At 39.5% G+C, this 18,367-nt stretch overlaps 1 protein-coding gene and 1 long non-coding RNA gene across 3 annotated transcripts in view; one reads left to right on the forward strand and one right to left on the reverse strand.

Annotated features, from left to right (window-relative positions):
* FREM2 (FRAS1 related extracellular matrix 2) overlaps positions 1-17,460 on the forward strand; it is a 158,291-nt gene extending 140,831 nt beyond the window's left edge. Inside the window, exons 17-24 of one of the 2 annotated variants that reach the window (XM_019936699.3) lie at positions 2,573-2,765; positions 4,281-4,385; positions 5,859-5,986; positions 6,085-6,219; positions 6,969-7,095; positions 8,325-8,512; positions 9,097-9,243; positions 12,200-17,460. In XM_019936699.3, coding sequence (XP_019792258.2) covers positions 2,573-2,765; positions 4,281-4,385; positions 5,859-5,986; positions 6,085-6,219; positions 6,969-7,095; positions 8,325-8,512; positions 9,097-9,243; positions 12,200-12,709 — 1,533 coding nt within the window. In that variant the 3' untranslated portion in view covers positions 12,710-17,460. Of the gene's footprint in view, positions 1-2,572; positions 2,766-4,280; positions 4,386-5,858; positions 5,987-6,084; positions 6,220-6,968; positions 7,096-8,324; positions 8,513-9,096; positions 9,244-12,199 lie in introns of those variants that run through there. The other variant, XR_002176668.3, reaches the window with a different exon arrangement.
* On the reverse strand, positions 925-13,924 carry LOC141277029 (uncharacterized). Its single transcript, XR_012327597.1, has 3 exons — positions 13,826-13,924; positions 8,282-8,491; positions 925-1,617 (listed from the first exon to the last, which is right to left on the reverse strand). It is a non-coding gene; the product is annotated as an uncharacterized lncRNA (long non-coding RNA).
* Positions 17,461-18,367: the final 907 nt, after the last annotated feature.

Below are 18,367 nucleotides of genomic sequence, written 5' to 3' on the forward strand. Positions count from 1 at the left end.
TTAAGAGCAGTATACCAGATTTAACATACATTTCTTTCAGTATAAACAAATACTTTTAAAAGTCCTGTGGAATAGGCTGAAAGAAAATGAAGGGTTCATTAAGATGGCATCTAAAGCAGGGGTCCCCCACCGGTACCGTTAGGAACCCGGCCACACAGCAGGAGGTGATCGGCCGGGCAGGCGAGCGAGGCTTCATCTCCTCCCCACCGCTCGCATTACCGCCAGAGCCATCCCCCCGCGCCCCCCCTTCCCAGGAAAAATTGTCTTCCATGCAACCGGTCCCTGGTGCCAAAAAGGTTGGGGACCGCTGTAGAGGTTACATTGATTGCACTGTGTTCTTCAATTTTACAGGAACGAACAGGTAAGTGACCTGGGTGATCTGCCTAGTCCCATTTAGGCTCCAATTCCTTTAGACAGAGATTCTAAGCAGACAAAAAGACCTGGCTGTGGTGAACAAGAAAATGCAATAAGATGCCGATTCCATGTCCAGAAATGATCAAACTCTAGGTTACCAGGAGGATCAAATGGAATCACGTAAGAATTCGTCAGGGAGCCAAGTAACTTGTTCCTAGGATGTGCATGTTAATAGTTCTCTCCAAAATAGCACACTCAGTAACATCTGATGGATAGAATGTAATGTTGGCAAAATTATTTTTAGCACCTAGAAAGTTTAATTGGAAATCCATGTCTACAGCCTATTCTTTGATGAGTGTTTATTAAAATCACAGGATGAAATAGTCATCTTAATTACCAGTGGCATATGGATTGACAATTACTCTCCATTACACTGTCAGGGTGTCAAAACTGCACTTCAAGATCCCTTCCTCAATGACTGCAGGAATAGCTACCCTTAGAAACTGCTATCTCAGAGGACTTCAGTGCAAAGGCGCCTCTCCTGCCGACCACGTTAGGAGATGATGAGTGTTAGCTACTACACAGCTGAGAATCATAATTTGCTTGGTGGATGGTTTTCTTTCGATACATTTTTGTTGGTGATTCAGGTTGTCATTTTGGTGATTTGAGGAGTTTACTTTTAACCCCATGACAAAATGATAACTAAGAGCTATCATGTTTTAGATTATTCAGTAACTCACATGTATGATTCCTGTTGCCACCTCAGGGTGGAAGGAGAAATAGACCTATCAGAAAACCTGACTCAAACTTGTAAGCAGTATGATGTGACCTCAGCCCATTTCCTCTTGTGTAAAAGAAGATAGTTGTATTTTCTCTGCTATTCTGCCGCGCTATTCTGAGAATTAAGGATGATAACCTTTGTTAGGTGACCTTAAGACCACCCTCAGCTTGGTTTGGAATACGATAAAGTGTGAAAGGGTAGTAAAAGCATGGGCCAAAGGCTGGGGTCTATTATTGGCAGGGCTACAACAGAAGGAAGTGGGAAATTTGCTTTATTTCTTTGAGTCTTAACTTTCCTCTCTCTCTCTTTCTATCCTTCATCTCTCTATCCGTTCATTCAATCATCCACACATACATATAAATATAACTATGGGGAAGAATGAAAACATTGAGTAGCTTTATTTGTGAACTTAACACGATGTCTGAAAAGTGGTAGATGCTCAATAAATAATTATTAGCTTATCCTCCATGACCCCAGTCCACCTGCAAAATACAAAAGAAGAAAGTATAAATTGTAAGAAGACACTTCAACTAATTATTTTTGAGCCATCTTAAATATTACATGGAATCTTAAATGTTACATGTCACTACTAAATATGTTTGCTTTCAGGTCTTTGCTGCTTTATTTCCTCTTCCTCTATATAATAACTTAAAAGTAACTTAGAGCACTGTTATTCATAATAGGCAAAAGGTGGATATAACCCAAATGTTCATCAACTGATGAATGGATAAATAAAATGTGGTATATGCGTACAGTGGGATGCTATTCAGTAATAGAAGTATTGAAACATGCTACACTACGGATGAACCTTGAAAACATTATGCTAAATGAAGGAAGCCTGTCACAAAAGACCATATGTTGTGTGATTCCATTTATGTAAAATGTTCTGAATAGGCAAATGCCTAGAGACAGAAAGTAGGCTAGTGATTGCCAGGGACTGGGGAGGGAGGATGGAATAAGGGGATGACTGCTAATGGAGATGGAATTTCTCTTGGAAGTGATGAAAATGTCCTAAAACATTGCGGTGAAATGTTTGCGGTGATTGCGGTGAAAGTTACACAACTCCCTGAATATATTAAATAACATTGATTTGTCCACTTGAAATAGGTGAGTTACATGGTATATGAACTATATCTTAATAAAGCTGCTACAAAAAAAAAAAAGCACTGTTTTAGTATGCTCAAAATAATGTACTTTAGCTTAAAGATTTCTGCTGCCTATCCTTTGCTGCAAAGGAAAGTAGTAGAGTAATAACTATTTAATTACTCCCAAATTAAGTGAGCGGGACAGTAGTGTTATAAATGCTGTCATTTCCTTTCCTCAATGATTAACTCAAAACCTTCAGATAAGTGAAAGGAGAAAATGGCTTGCACAAAATTAAGCTGGTTTCATTAGCAACACTGACTCGTGTTGATAGATACAATTTTATTGTTTTAGGTCCTAAACCTAGTGCAGTCCTATGTGACTCTTCGAGTCCCTCTGTATGTTTCCTACGTGTTCCATTCCCCCGTTGGGGTAGGAGGCTGGCAGCATTTTGACTTGAAGTCAGAGCTTCGTCTGACTTTCGTGTATGACACTGCCATCTTGTGGACTGATGGAATTGTCAGCCCCCCAGAAGCTGAACTCCAAGGTGAGCTAACAGAGACTTGGAAAGCTAGTTTTCTTACCTATTTGAATGACTTAAGAGAAATTTTTACTGCAGCTAAAAATAATAGAAGCATCTTTCAATGTATTTTATTTTTATAGTCAATATTTTCAAATCATTTCTGTCATGGAAAAACTTCTTTAAATTATATCAATGCATCAAATTTTGCATGATACGTGACTGTTAAATATAATGTCCATTTTAGGCGATTAATCATTCATGTGTTACTCCACACAATCTCTCTCTCTCTAGATTTTAGAAAGTGGACAGGGAAAAGTTCCAACTGAAAGTAAGGAATGAACCCCAAAGAAAAAGTTACACATTTTTGTTTATGAAAATGGGAGATGCATTTTAAAGCCCAGTATAAACTGTGTCCTGGATTCTAGTTCTGGGTCTATAGCTAACTAACTGTGTGATCTCAAACATATTGCTTGACCTTTGGCAGTCAATTTCTTATGAAAGATAGACTAGACTTCTAATTTTCTTTCAGTTAAAAAATTCTATTATTCTATAATACTTTAGCTGAATGTCTTGGAACAGTGGTGGTGCGTGCCACTGCAATTTGGGCCCCCAAATCATCTGCATAACTTTGTTTCAGTCTTGATGTCAGAATCATAATTCAAAGTCCACAAGCATGAAGCTAATGAATCCATTAGTAGAATTAGTGCTGTTTCTTTTCAGGCACATACTGCTGTTCAGGCTCCACGCATGTCTAACCATCATTGCTTCTTACGAGCCAGAGGGAAAATTCGGTTGATAGGACATCTCAAAGTGTGTTGTCTTAAACAGATTAAAATTACCTTAAAGCTATGTGAAAGGTAATATGATCACTCACCCTAAGTGATCAGTCTAGACGGTTTCAAATGTTTTAATTCCATATCTTGCCTTAGGAAATGTATATTAAGTGAATCTTAATGCAGATCCATCCCTTGGTTCTCAACTTCTACATCAGGATCTCATGTTTCCTTATTCTATCTGTAGCCAACTTTGGTCACCTTGCTAAATTTCTTGGGGAAGTTTTGGAGTTTTCATTAAGCCATTAATGAAATTAATTTGGAATTTGGAATCAATTAATTTGGAATAATGAAATTACATTTGGAATTACTCTGGAGAGCACAAACCTGTTTCCACCTACATGTCCAAATCTTCAAAATTTGACCAGTTCCTCCTGTCTCTCAATTTACAGCTTAATTTCTATAGACTAAAGCTTTAAGAAATATCTTGGCCTATTGTAATCACTCTGTATATTTCATATGGACCTCATTCATGTGACCTTATTCTATTCTGCCTGCCTTCTAGACAGCTTTTCCTGTTAGAAAACAAAACAAAACAAAATAAGAATATTTCTGCCTCTCTGATCACTCCGAATTTTTCTGGTAATACCTTTTGGCTAGAATGCTTAAAGATGAGAGGAACCTGAATTTGGTTTTGGAAGAAACCCCAGACATTAGGAGTCCTTGGTCACCAATATTCCCACTCTTGTGTCCCATCCCATCATAGGTTCTCTCTACCCAACCAGCATGCGCATCGGTGAAGAGGGGCGTTTGGTCGTGAACTTCAAGACAGAGGCTCAGTTCCATGGCTTGTTTGTGCTGTCACATCCCGGTAAGCCCCATTACCCTTAAATAGCCGCTCCCCACACAACAAGGATATACTTGTTCCATATTTGCACACGTTCCAGCATGCTTCCTTATGAGCTTTGAAGCCCTTAATTTCAAACGAACCACGTATGTACAAATATCTACATGAGGGCTTGATCATTGCTCAGCTACGTCTTATAAGCTACAAAATCATCACTGTAGAATTTTAGAGAAAATACCAAATGGTTGAAGTAAATTTAAAAGAAAACTCTACTTGGAGTTCCCTGGTGGCCTAGTGGTTAGGATTCCACGCTTTCACTGCCGTGACCTGGGATCAGTCCCTGGTCGGACAACTCAGATCCTGCAAGCCGCGCAGCATGGCCAAAAAAATAAAGAAAGAAAAGAAAACTCTACTGAGTTAATTTTAAGAGTTTTCCTTTAGATTGAGAACATAGCCACAACATTCCCATTCTCTACTTCAAATGTGTTGTCCAAAAATTTGAATTTTAGGTCATTTGTTCAGTGAGCACAGCTCTTTTCTAGGTACTGTAAGAAAACTTTATGATGGAGACAGAAGTACCACTTCACTATTACACTTGTTTCAGACACGTTAGCTAATTATGTTAAGTGTTAGCCATGTAATTTTACTAATTGTGCTGTGAATGTCCATAATGTGGCAGTCACTCACGTCTAAGCTTTTATAAAAAGTTTCATTTCATTAGAAATAATTTTTTATTTGACTCCACATTACTAAACTGGTTTGCACATCTTCCTGGTGTGCCAACTCATGTCAGATTGGAAGAGGGAAGTAATTCACGCGCTGTCTTCTGTGTCCTTCTTTTTTCTGGGTCGGACGGAGAGAATAAGGCTGAAAATTCAGGAAGAGAAAGACAGTTTGCTGTATTTTTGTGAGTCTGAGCTCTGAAATACAGAACCAAAAAGAATCATTTTGCTTTATTGTAATTGACTGTTCCGGAAAATGAGGATTTCCTGGTCTTTACAGTTCTCTTCCACGTGTCTACCTTTCTGTGAGACTGAATCTTTGTTTAGATATGATTGAGGCAATCTAATTAAAATTAGCCTCCATGTATAAATTGGGTGTGCCTGGCTCTGTGGGAGCAAGTAGCCCGAGGTTCTGTTCATAGCTTCAGTGCATAGTGAGCCTTTATCGAACGGCTGTGCCTCCCTGGAAAGTAGCCCTGAACTATGTGAGCATTTCTGTACAATTAGTTTTTGGCAGCATTATATAGAGTGGAAAAAGCACTGCATTAGGAATCAAAGGCACACAGCCCAGCTGTGTGATCCCGGGAGAGTCACACAATCGCTCGCAGCCCAGTTTCTTTAACTGCAAAATGAGGATTATTATACCAACCCTGCTACTTTGCAGGCTTATGATAAGAATACATGCAAATAAGGGATCATAAGGCACTTTGAAAACTCCAAACCGTCATGCACTCTTTTAACCACTAGACCATTATTGTTCTTGGCATTTTTCTAGCGGCCTTCACCAGCTCCATGATCATGTCAGTTGATCACCCAGGTCTGATGTTTTCCCTGCGTCTCGTAAGGAGTGAACCAACCTATAACCAGCCAGTCCAGCAATGGAGCTTTGTGTCTGACTTTGCAGTAAGTGACTAAGGCTCTTAATTTTCCCTTGCTGCTGCCTTTGACTACATCTCAGCTTTTTAAATGAAAAACACGAATGTCGTCTCTGCTCCTTAAAGGTACGTGACTACTCGGGGACGTATACTGTAAAACTGCTGCCGTGCACCACTCCATCACACCAGGAGTACCGCCTGCCAGTCCACTGCAACCCCAGAGAGCCTATCACTTTTGACCTTGACATCCGATTCCAACAGGTGTGTCTCATAGAATCTTCTCCCACGTAGAAGCCCACTTGGTTAAAGTCATAGTTTACTTTCATCAGTAAAAAAGAAATTTTTTTCTCACCCAATGACTTCAATTCTTACATGCTGAGGAAAAAAAGGAAGTCAGGCAGGAAGGGAACAAGGGAGGAGGAAAGAAGAAAGAATTGCCCTTTATCCCTTGTGGGTTCGGTATATAAAATCCACAGGTTAAGAGTATGCAAGGGTTATTTTTTTTCTTACGGGATCTGATCTCCTCCTGGAGTTTGCTGCCTTGGAGATTTGAGAATTTTCCCCAGAGTTCTGTACTTCTTCATCTTGTCCTTGATCATCAAGGAGGATAAATATCCTGTAGCTCATGCCACCTCAGAGTGCCTAATCGCCAGTATGTATTAAAAGAAATGTGATGGCATCTTCTGCCCAAGAACTCTGACTAAATGTGGGCCTTCCGCTGTTTACAAGTCCCTTATACATTCCAGTAAACCAGTGGAAATGAGCTCAAGCCATGCTAGTTAGTCCCATTCGAAAAATGATGTAACCTTGACCGTTTTGTCTTCTTAAGAAGAACAAAGTCAGTGTTACAATTCCCTAAGAAGGTGGTTTGGCTGGACATGAACATTTCCGTGCAGTGTTTACCATTCTTTATGTCAGCGTACAATGCATGTGTGTATCTGCAAAGAATGTGCTTGTGCACCACCAGAACCATCAACAACACATAAACGGGCCTTTACGCTTGGTTTTAGGTCAGTGATCCAGTGGCAGCTGAGTTTAGCTTGAACACGCAAATGTACCTACTCTCCAAGAAGAGTCTCTGGTTGTCTGATGGATCCATGGGATTTGGACAGGAGAGTGATGTTGCCTTTGCAGAAGGTATCACTTTACACGTGAGACGCCTGCTCATCTGTTTGCCATTGTATCTGTCGTCCTTTATTGGGATCGTGTTTGAGGGGAACAATTATAACCTCCTTTATGGTCTTGAGATTGTAACTGGGTCTTTATCATTTTGGCAGGGAGGGGTCACTGAAATTGGATATATGTTACAGGATGGTTTTTATTCTGGGGAAGTTAACCTCTATTTCCCTTATCTAAATGACTTTTGAAACAAGTCTGGATTTTTTTCCTTGAATGTTTTTTTTTCAATTTGCATACACACCAATACTGCGGCTCCATGAGAATATATAGCTCATGGGCAAGGGTTGTGCCTGTCTTGTTTAGTGGTATAGTCCCAGAACCTAGCAAAATACCTAGTACACATGGTAGGTGTTCAGTAGTAGCTGTGAAAGAGATGATGAAATACCAGGGAATTTCCTTAAACCCTCTTTCAAAATCAAATAAAGCTGGGTTTGGGGAGGGAAGGATTAAGAGTTTGGGATTAGCAGATGCAAACTAGTATATACAGAATGGATAAACAACAAGGTCCTACTGTAGAGCACAGGGAACTATATTCAATATCCTGTGATAAACTATAATGGAACAGAATATGAAAAAGAATATATATATATATATATATATATATGTATAACTGAGTCACTTTGCTGTACAGCAGAAATTAACACAACATTGTAAATCAACTATACTTCAGTAAAATTTTTTTTAATTTAAAAATCAAAGCTAATTCAGCTTTTTATTGATGTTTTCTCTTTAGTGTTATTCTATAATGATTTGCCTATTTCTTGGCAACTACTATACTTATGTAAACTGGACTTTAACCACAATGGGATGTTATGAACGTTGAATTATAGGCCAATGGGAGGGAGACGCAAGAGGGAGGAGATATGGGGATATATGTATATGTATAGCTGACTCACTTTGTTATAAAGCAGAAAAAAGTTATGTCTGGAAAAAAAAAAAATGATAGGCCAAGCCTTGAGGTTATTCCCACTACAGGCTGCGCACGTGGAGGGTCAGTAAATCTCCAGTACCTGTGCTCGTCTGCAAAGTGGCCTCCTCTGAGGCCTGGGAGCGGACCAGATCCTGAAGCTAACGCAAAAAGAGAAGGAAATGCTTTCTAGTGTCATTATGGTCACAAACTGTTTGCAGTGTCACATAGACATACCTTATCACTTAACAGAAATAACATTTCCACGTCTCTGTTTCAGGCGATACGATTTATGGCCGGGTCATGGTGGATCCTGTCCAGAATCTGGGCGATTCCTTCTACTGCAGCATCGAGAAGGTGTTCCTGTGCACCGGGGCTGACGGCTACGTTCCCAAGTACAATCCACAGAACGCAGAATACGGCTGCTTGGCTGACTCTCCTTCACTCCTATATAGATTTAAAATTGTGGTAAGCGCTTTGGCCCAAACAGTGAACTGGCTAGATACTACTCAAAGCTAATGGTCTTTGTCTTCTGTTTTAAAACAACAGCATCTTTTTAAAGGAAACCAAACGGTGGCATTTTATGGTACAGTAAGTCCCCTACATATGAATGAGTTCTGTTCCAAAAGCGCATTCGTGAGGCCAATTTGTTCATAAGTCCAACAAAGTTAGCCTAGATGCCCAACTTACACAATCAGCTATACCGTAGCCGCTATGTCACTGCTGTTTTTACGCTTATTTCTGGACATCCTGGGCTTGAAATAAAGATACTGTACTACCGCACTCTATACAGTACTGTACGGTAAAGTACACAAAAGCACAACCACTTGTAGAGGATGCAAGCGCATGACAATGTACCCCAGAGACGTGAACTAATTTATGTGATTGGACACGCGAATGCAGGTTTGCATCTTTGAAAGTTCGCAACTTGAAAGTTCATGTGTAGGGGACTTACTGTAATTGGTACTTGCACAAAACTAATAGGAAAACCTTCTGCATTTGCAAAAGTTGGCATTATCTGCATCAGTCCTCATTTTCCTTATTGCCTAAAGGACAAAGCTCAGCCGGAGACACAAGCCACCAGTTTCGGAAATGTCCTGTTTAACGCCAAACTGGCAGTGGACGACCCTGAAGCTATCTTGTTAGTGAATCAGCCTGGATCCGATGGATTTAAAGTCGACTCAACACCACTCTTTCAGGTGGGCCAATAACAAGGTCACTTACAAGAGGTGTGTAACCACATGCAAGTTACTTAACATCTGAGCACCTCAGATGTCTCCCATGTAGAAGGCAGTAATTGTCATACTGCGTAGAGTTAATGTGAACTTTGAGTAAAATAACGCATGTAAACCACACCAGACCCTCCTGGGCTCCTAGTGAACATTCCATAAATGTTAGCTATTATTATGTTTATTAATGTATTCATGTTATTTTAAGTCTACATGTAATGAAGACCCTTATTCAGTCCAGAATATAAATCTAAATTTGATGGTTGGGAACTCTGCTCTTATTGTTCGAAACCTCCTCTCGGTTGACTTTTTATGGCCACCTTTATAAGGGTGATCTTGTGTGAACTGCTGGACTCAGAGAAACAACTGTGCACAGCCCAGGAATCTCTCTTCTTTTTTTTTTTTTAATATAAAGAAATTTATTTTGAAATAGAATAAAGTTTCAGGGGTACAACATAGTGTCACAATTTTAAAGGTTCTACTCCATTTATAGTTATTATAAAATATTGGCTGTATTCCCTGTGCTGTACAATATAGCCTTGTAGCTTACTTATTTTATACGTGGTAGTTTGTACCTCTTAATCCCCTACTCCTATCTTGTCCCTCCCCTACTTTCCTCTCCTCACTGGTAACCACTACTTTGTTCTCTGTATCTGTGAGTCTGTTTCTGTTTTCTTATATTCACCAGTTTGTTTTATTTTTTAGATTCCACATATAAGTGGTATTATACAGTAGTTGTCTTTCTCTGTCTGACTTATTTTACTGAGCATAATACCCTCCAAGTCCATCTGTGTTGTTACAAATGGCAAAATTTCAATCTTTTTCTGGACGAGTAGTATTCCATTGTACATATATATACCACATCTTCTTTATCCATTCATCTGTTGATGGACACTTAGGTTGTTTCCATATCTTGGCTATTGTAAATAGTGCTGCTATGAACATTGGGGTGCATATATCTTCTAGAATAAATATGTTTGTTTTCTTTAGGTATATACCCAAGAGTGGAATTGCTGGATCATATGGTAGTTCTATTTTTAGTTTTTTGAGGAACCTCCATACTGTTTTCCACAGTGGCTTCACCAAATTACATTCCCATCAAAAGTATACAATGGTTCCCTTTTCTTCACATCCTCACCAACACTTGTTATTTGTGTTCTTTTTCATGATAGCTATTCTGACCAGTGAGAGGTGACAGCTTATTGTGGTTTTGACTTGCATTTCTCTGATGATTAATGATGTTGAGCATCTTTTCGTGTGCCTTTTGGCCATCTGTATGTCTTCTTTGGGAAAATGTCTACTCAGGTCTTCTGCCTATTTTTTAAATCAGGTTGTATTTTTTTAACATCTTTATTGGAGTATGATTCCTTTACAATGGTGTGTTAGTTTCTGCTTTATAACAAAGTGAATCAGCTATACACATACATATATCCCTATATCCCTTCCCTCTTGCGTCTCCCTCCCACCCTCTGTCCCACCCCTCTAGGTGGTCACAAAGCACTGAGCTGATCTCCCTGTGCTATGCGGCTGCTTCCCACGAGCTATCTATTTTACATTTGGTCGTGTATATATGTCCATGCCACTCTCGCACTTCGTCCCAGCTTACCCGTCCCCCTCCCCGTGTCCTCAAGTCCATTCTCTATGTCTGTGTCTTTATTCCTGTCCTGCCCCTAGGTTCTTCAGAACTTTTCTTTCTTTTTTTAGATTCCACATATATGTGTTAGCATACGGTATTTATTTTTCTCTTTCTGACTTACTTAACTCTGTATGACAGACTGTAGGTCCATCCACCTCACTACAGATAACTCAACTTCATTTCTCTTTATGGCTGAGTAATGGAATCTCTATTCTTAAATACTTTATAAATGAAGATAGAAAGTTCTAACCTAGAGATAGAAGGTAAAAAGAGACCCAGGAGACCATAACACTGAGCAGACAAATGAGACAAATTAGAGATGTGTCCGCATTGTGAATCCTTGGGGGAGCAAGTGCATCTTTTAGGATGTTTACTGAAAATTGTCCAGACAGGATGGGCTGGAGAAATATGTTATCTTTATTCCTCGTAAAGAAGGATGCTTGAGAAAGCATGTCTGTTCTTCTGAATCTTTTCAAACAGGAAGTTAAGAAGTATGATTTGTTTTGTTTTGTTTTTGTTTTTAATGTTAACTCTGAAGGCACTTGACCTCTTCTAAATCCTGAAGGCTTCAAAGAGCCATCAGAAAATGCCTTCTTTTCACAAACCCTGAAAAGCAGAAAAACTGACCTTTTCTATGGCCTTATGTGTAAAATACACAGCAAGACATACTGGGAAAGAGTCTTGAGGTTCAGAAGGTCTGACTCTAGTCCTGCCTCTGATACTAACTAGTTCAGTGACCTTAGGCAAGTCACTTAACTGCTACATATTCTCATTTACTCATTTTTTACTATTTAATTTTTGTACAATTTTTAAAGGGTTACACTCCATTTACAGTTATTACAAAATATTGGCTGTATTCCCCATGTTGTACAATACATCCCTGGAACCTGCCTTACACCCAATAGTTTGTACTCCCACTCCTGTACCCTTATATTGCCCCCCCTCCCTTCCCACTGGTAACCACTGGTTTACGCTCTATATCTGTGTCATTCGCTCATGTTTTAAATGAGTAAGTTAGACTGTGTGATCCGGAGTTCTCTGCAGCTCTGACAAGTCATAGCTTACCAAATATTTACCACCACGTGCTCCCTTAAGAGCGGCACGGCATATTTTATAGAGCGCTTTACACAAAGCCTTGCGCATACTACACGTGTAAAAATATTACAGATGTGAGTTCTGCGGACTAAGTTAAATGATTATTATCTGTGCCATGAGTTTCTCTTGCAGAGTCGTGAATTTTTAGGTTGGCATAGGCTTTAATTTTCTGATGAATAGAGTCGTGTTTCCTAGGTCTCTCTGGGTCGAGAATGGTACATACACACCATCTACACAGTAAGATCCAAAGACAACGCCAATCGAGGCCTTGGCAAACGAAGCGTGGAGTACCAGTACCACTCTCTGGTGAGTAAAGGGAAGCCCCAGGCAACTTCCAAGAGCCGGAAGAAGAGGGAAATCAGGAGCACACCCCCGCTGGTGTGGGAAATCGGGGCTGAAAACAACCGAGGAACAAACATCCAGCACATCGCCCTGGACCGCAGCAGCAGGAAGCAGATCCCCCAGGGGAGGGTTCCTCCTGACGGCGTCCTCCCCCGGGAGCTCAACCGTCCCACCTCTGAGGTCAGCCTGGTCACGGTGGTGGGAGGTGTCGCGGTGGGACTCCTCGCACTCTGCCTCACTGCCATGGCGGTGATGATGCGCCAGGGCAAGAACGGCAGGAGAAAGGACACCCCCAAGGGCTCCGGCAGCACCGAGCCCATGATGCCCCCGCGGGGCCACCGCAGCGACAGCTCAGAGGTTTGACGGCCACAGGTGGAATTCAGCCTTTTCCTCAAGTGTGCAGGAAAAGACAATGGAAACCCAGTGCTTCTGTCAACAGCAGAGAATTGGGGACTTCTGTGACAAAGCTGCTCAGAGGACCTGACTGTACTAGTGAACTTTGATTTGCATGCTGTCCACTCGTTCAGGCATCAAAGGACAAATTCAGACCACAGACCACATCTTTCCTCTTGCCCAGAAGGCATCAAGTATGTATCCAGATGTACACAGAGCCATAGACGGACGGTGAGGAATGTACTTCTCACCTTAGGCATTTTCTCTACACAGTAGAGATGAACCTATTCAACGGTGCTAACAGACCCCTTCAGAAGTTTAAGAGGAGTCTATTGTTGCTATATTAGTATGTCTTGAAGGTGCAATTATCACATTGTTTATTCATTGTATAACAGTTTATTACTAAAAAGGTTTTAATTGGTAGTCTTGAAGAATGATGAATACACTGTTTATTGTGACAAGTTTTCTAATAGGCGAAGACAGCATGGAATTACGACCGAGGGTAGCTCAGCCCACAAATCACATTTTTTCCTACTGGAGAGAGAGTGGAAGGAAAGACAGAGGGACAGTAACCTACTCACTTCAATTAGGATTGCTTCTCATCTTCGTCGGACCCTTCTTGTTTCATTTGCTTATTTAATTTTAAATTAAACCAAAGAATATGTTAAGTCTGGAGAAGATTGCTGAAGAGTGACTGCTCTGTTCGGGTACCTGGTCAGAAGTAGAATTCTTGCATGATAATACGGTATTGGTGCTCATCGGAGAGGGTTGGTGACATTTTGATGATGAAGAAATGCCATAGAGTTAGATTCACATTTACAAGACAATGTTCTTTAAGAACTGAGCCTAGATGTTTGCAGTATTGAACCCATAAATGATCAGGACAAATATCATTCTGATGGTGAAGGGAGAAAGTGGTATTTATTAATATAATATGTTTAACCAAAGTGCCTCTTACCTATACTTTATAGAATAAAAGAACATTTTAACAACAACACATGAGTTTAACCCTCACAACAGCATCACACAGCGAGGTCCAAAACTCAAATTTTCCAGAAGACATTTTATTAGCTTTCTAATACACACCTGGTCCAAACGATGGAAATCCCTTCAACCGTCATTCCAGAGATGATCTTAGAGGTGGCCAGCGTCCCTGATCATATTCTTTTTTTTCTTTTTTTGGCCATGCCACGCAGCATGCAGGATCTTAGTTCTCCCACCATGAATCGAACCTGTGCCCCCTGCAGTGGAAGCGCAAAGTCCTATCCACTGGACCACCAGGGAAGTCCCGATCATATTCTTTGATCAAAGAAGAAAACTTCACTCTCTGGCATCTTCAGTTCAGTGAACTGATGCGTGTGGCCCATCTCAGTACCTAAAAATATAACTTGTCATACTGCTTGCAGTGTTCAAAACCAAGGACTTGAGTGAGCTTGCTCGGCAAGCTTCTCATCGTCTTTCTAAGAAATGTGCTTGCGTCAAATAGCAGAATTTTCGGTCGGAAAGGGAAAATATCAGTAGTTTAGTGACCCATCTTCCAAAAGCTAGTAAATGTATTTCAAACGACAGTACGGTCAGGAGAAAAAGAACCGACCTAAAGACTAACCCTCAAGTGCTGCCTGGGGTCCTCTTTCATTTCTAGTTATAACCTGGCCAAGCTGGACGTCCTGGTGGAATAGAGATGTTTAGAAGACTAACCTCTCCTCAGGTCATACAGTCATTTCCAGCTCGGTGTCTGTGAGTACCAACCATCTCTTGATTGAAAAAGGGAAGCGACACTGGTGCTGGGAGAGAGGCCAAATGTATCCAATACTAGCCTCTCTTTGGGGCAGCTCTGCACTTGACATTCAAAGTCTTTTAAAGGATAGAGTAGACCGTATTCTCCTTCCATTGGGGAATATACAAATGCCACCTACAATTCAAAGGTCTCCCAAAGGACTTATATAAAGAGAAAGTACTGTATAATCCAGATCACTTATCAAATAAACATTAATACTTTCTTAATGATCCCCTTTTCTTTTGCTTTGCCCTCTGGTAAGATGCTTAGCTACTTCTTTGGCTACCTCGTAACTTGTATAGGAATGAGCATGGCTTAAGCAACTTCAAATAGTGTGTGGACTTTTTACTACTTAACCATTGGATTCAGTGTGTGTAGACTGTTAGAACCTAAGTACTCTCAGTTGACTTTATGTTACGTTAGTAGTTAAGATGCTTCTGAGCCTGACTGTCATACAGCCTTAGGGGTCTCTGTGACTAAATATGTTATCAATGAAGCATCATTACAAGAAGTCTATTTTGAGCCTTTGAGCCAGGCTGGTTTTTTACCAAATTTCTCTCTACAGTGGGTTGTTCTAATGAGACGACTTTGGATGAATTGGAGTGCTTATACAGTACAGAACACATCCTTTCCTAACAAAGAAAAATCTCTCCCTCTCTGCCCATCTCCTTCTCTCTTTCTCTCCCTCTTCTCTTCTTCCTTCCTTTCCTCCCAGTGAAAAAAGAGAGTCTGTGGGAATTAAGCAGAGTTTCTTAAGTGTAAGCTTGGATTTCTGCATCATTTTCTTAATATTTATGTACTGAATATGTGACTTAATAGACATTTAATCAAAAACTTTTTAGTGGAAAAAAGACTCAAACACAATGCTTTGTTGTGCAGTAAAACAGATCCTTAGTTTCAATATTTTGTTTTTAGAGAATTATTCTGGTACAATCAGAATAAATACATAAAATAACTTCCATAGAGGACAGGATATAAGCAGTCATAGCTCCTTAGATACTCATAGCTTCTGACTCCAATGAAAACAAGGTCTTGTTGACATTATATAGTAAACACAAAACAATATTAAACTTTAGTGGCTCACCTGGTATATGAACCATGACACATGAAAACATCTAAGTGTGTTTTAACAATGGTTTTATTTATTTCAGTTAATTCCCTCAGTTAATGTTTACCAAACGCTCCCCTAGGATTAGCCACTTTGAGAGATTACTTGGAAACCAAGCTACTCTCCCTGCCTTCGGGCAGGTTGCCTCCAATGTGGCTCTTTCTTTGGACTAAAGGGATCAAGATTTGTATTGGTTTCTCTCCTGGACAAACAACACACCAGGCACACCTGTGAACTATAATTTAAAAATCTCTCTAGAGGACCAGCAGTAGAGTCTACTCTTCTCCATCTAAAGAACCCCACGTTATGGATCATTCTGAACACAACTCTAATACAAAAGATTTCAAATCAGTCATTTAATGGAATCATCCTTTGCAAACCCACTCAGAGAAAGTACATTGCAGAGATGTAGGTGGCCCTGCATATTCTTTTCCTCTTGATGGAAGACAGACCCCCTTTATTCTAAGAATGGGATATAAGACCTAAACTCTTCTTCTAGTTCTGTAACTCACCAGCACCTCCTGAAGTCCACTCTTTCACAAGCATCACAATGTGTGAACAACATGAGGACAGGTCAGCTGGAATTCTGCTGCCATACTTCTGCACAGCATTTGTGACAAGAGGACCAATTCTTATGAAGGGATTCAGCTCTGGAAGCAACAAAAGAGCCTCTTTATCAAGTCATCTTACCTCTAATTATTTTCCAAGGTACCAACTCCAAAGTCAATTTTTAAAATGAGAACAGAACTGTGTAAAACCCACGGAGAGCCTTTCCTCACACAAATCAGTGCTAAAGGCCAAAGCAGCCCCCAACTGAGAAATTAAATTAGAGTAACAACAGAGTGAAACGGATGGCATTTAGATTTTAAAAGTTGCAAATCTGATTTCAGCTGCTGCTTTGAAAATATCTATTTAGTGTCAACTTAAAAACCAACTTAGTCCTTTAATAGGAAAACAAAAATTTTTTTAAGATGCAAATGGTTTACAAATTAGAAATTGACATAATTGTATTAATTTGAAAACAAGCACATTATGGTTCTTTGAAACTTTCATTTTTTTTCTAGCCATGATAGCGATAATAAAAGGATGAAAACAGGTGTCTTCACTCACCATATGGCAAATGAATGGGACTCAAAGATTCCACATTCCAACTTGTCAAGGCTTAGAAATGTATCATTTGTCCAGAAACTATAAATACTACTGTTATCTCTCTCTCTCTCTCTCTCTCTCTCTCTCTCTCTCTCTCTCTCTCTCACACACACACACACACACACACACACACGTGCATAAAAAAACAGCCAAACAACTCATTTCTAGAAAACAACGACCCAAAAAACATAGTTCTACCCGAAAATGCCCATTTTGAAGATTTTCAAGGTCAACGCAATTGTCATTTGTAAAAACAGACTATAGTGGGACTTTCTGTGACATTAATTCAAAGGTTAATATGTTTCCTTAAGATTTTTCTCCTAGAATTGATCCCAGTATTACATGGTAATGACACAGGAATTCTTAGAAAATGTCTTCCATAGGTTCGAAATATTCCTCACTGTTTATTTCTGTTTCCATATCCTTGGATGTTAAGAACATAATACTTTGAGATTTTGGTAGTTATTTTTATTTTGATAAGAGATTTTAAAACAGAAGTACATGGTATTTTCCTACAGTTTTTACTAGAAAGATTACACAGAAACATTTTAAATAGGGAAAGAAAGCCGATTCTGTCTTTAGAAATAAAGTTGATAAAACAAAATAGACTAATGTGAGACTCTTTTAATTTTATTGGGAGAAAAGTGAGAATGTTGACTTTACAAACTTTTAAACAGTTTTGCTTTCTTCCCGATCTTTCAAGTGCATTTATTTTCTTTCCCCTGACATTTGTGTGCATTTTCTTCAGTATTGTGTTTTGCTAAAGAACAAATACAACAACATCAAAAACAACTGCTGTAGCAACAACACCTACTTTTACTTTGTTTTCTTTCCTTTTTCCTGCCTTTCTTGCTTTCTTTTCTTCTTTCTTTCATGGGCTTTGTTTTCTTCTCTCTCTGAGATTTGTCATTCTTCCAGTAATGTTTCCCTTTTAGTTTTGAAACCATTACCATTTTCACTAAATCATTAGCATTCTCATTCATCTGAAAGCTGGCAAGTGAGCACAGGGTTTTCGCAGTAGCCCTTCTTTAGAAAATGTTCAGGCTTTTGGATGAAGGGAAAAAAAGAACTTCCTGCAAAAGATCAAAAGCATCATGTTGAATAATGTGATGACAATCTGTGCCTTGCTTTTCTCTCAGTGGAGGTTCAACATTGACATTTAAGATGTAAAAAAGAAAAATCCCTGTAAGACTTTAATTGAGTAAGAATAAAAGGTCAAAGATCACGCAGATGAAGTTGTTTTGGATGACTGAATACTTTGCGATGAAATAAATGGCAAAAAAATTATTAAAATCTTAACAGCGTTGAAGTATTGATATTTAAAATTATAATCATCAGATGCACAAGACTTCTACTACTACCCAGACGTGGCCTCCGCTGATTACATGATTCCTTAAACACTCTAAGTGAATTTCTACTACAGATATTTATTTTTTCTGATGTTTGGCCCTGTAACATAGGAAATGTCAGGATTGTACCTTAAAAAAGAAGAAAGAAAAGAGAAATGTAAACTTTAAAAACTAACATTAAAAATCAAGTCCATTATAATAAAAATCACTTAAAATACAGAAAGGCAATTACTGGAAGACTAAGA

This window comes from Tursiops truncatus, chromosome 18, assembly GCF_011762595.2.
Source record: "Tursiops truncatus isolate mTurTru1 chromosome 18, mTurTru1.mat.Y, whole genome shotgun sequence".
NCBI classification, from domain to species: Eukaryota; Metazoa; Chordata; class Mammalia; order Artiodactyla; family Delphinidae; genus Tursiops; species Tursiops truncatus.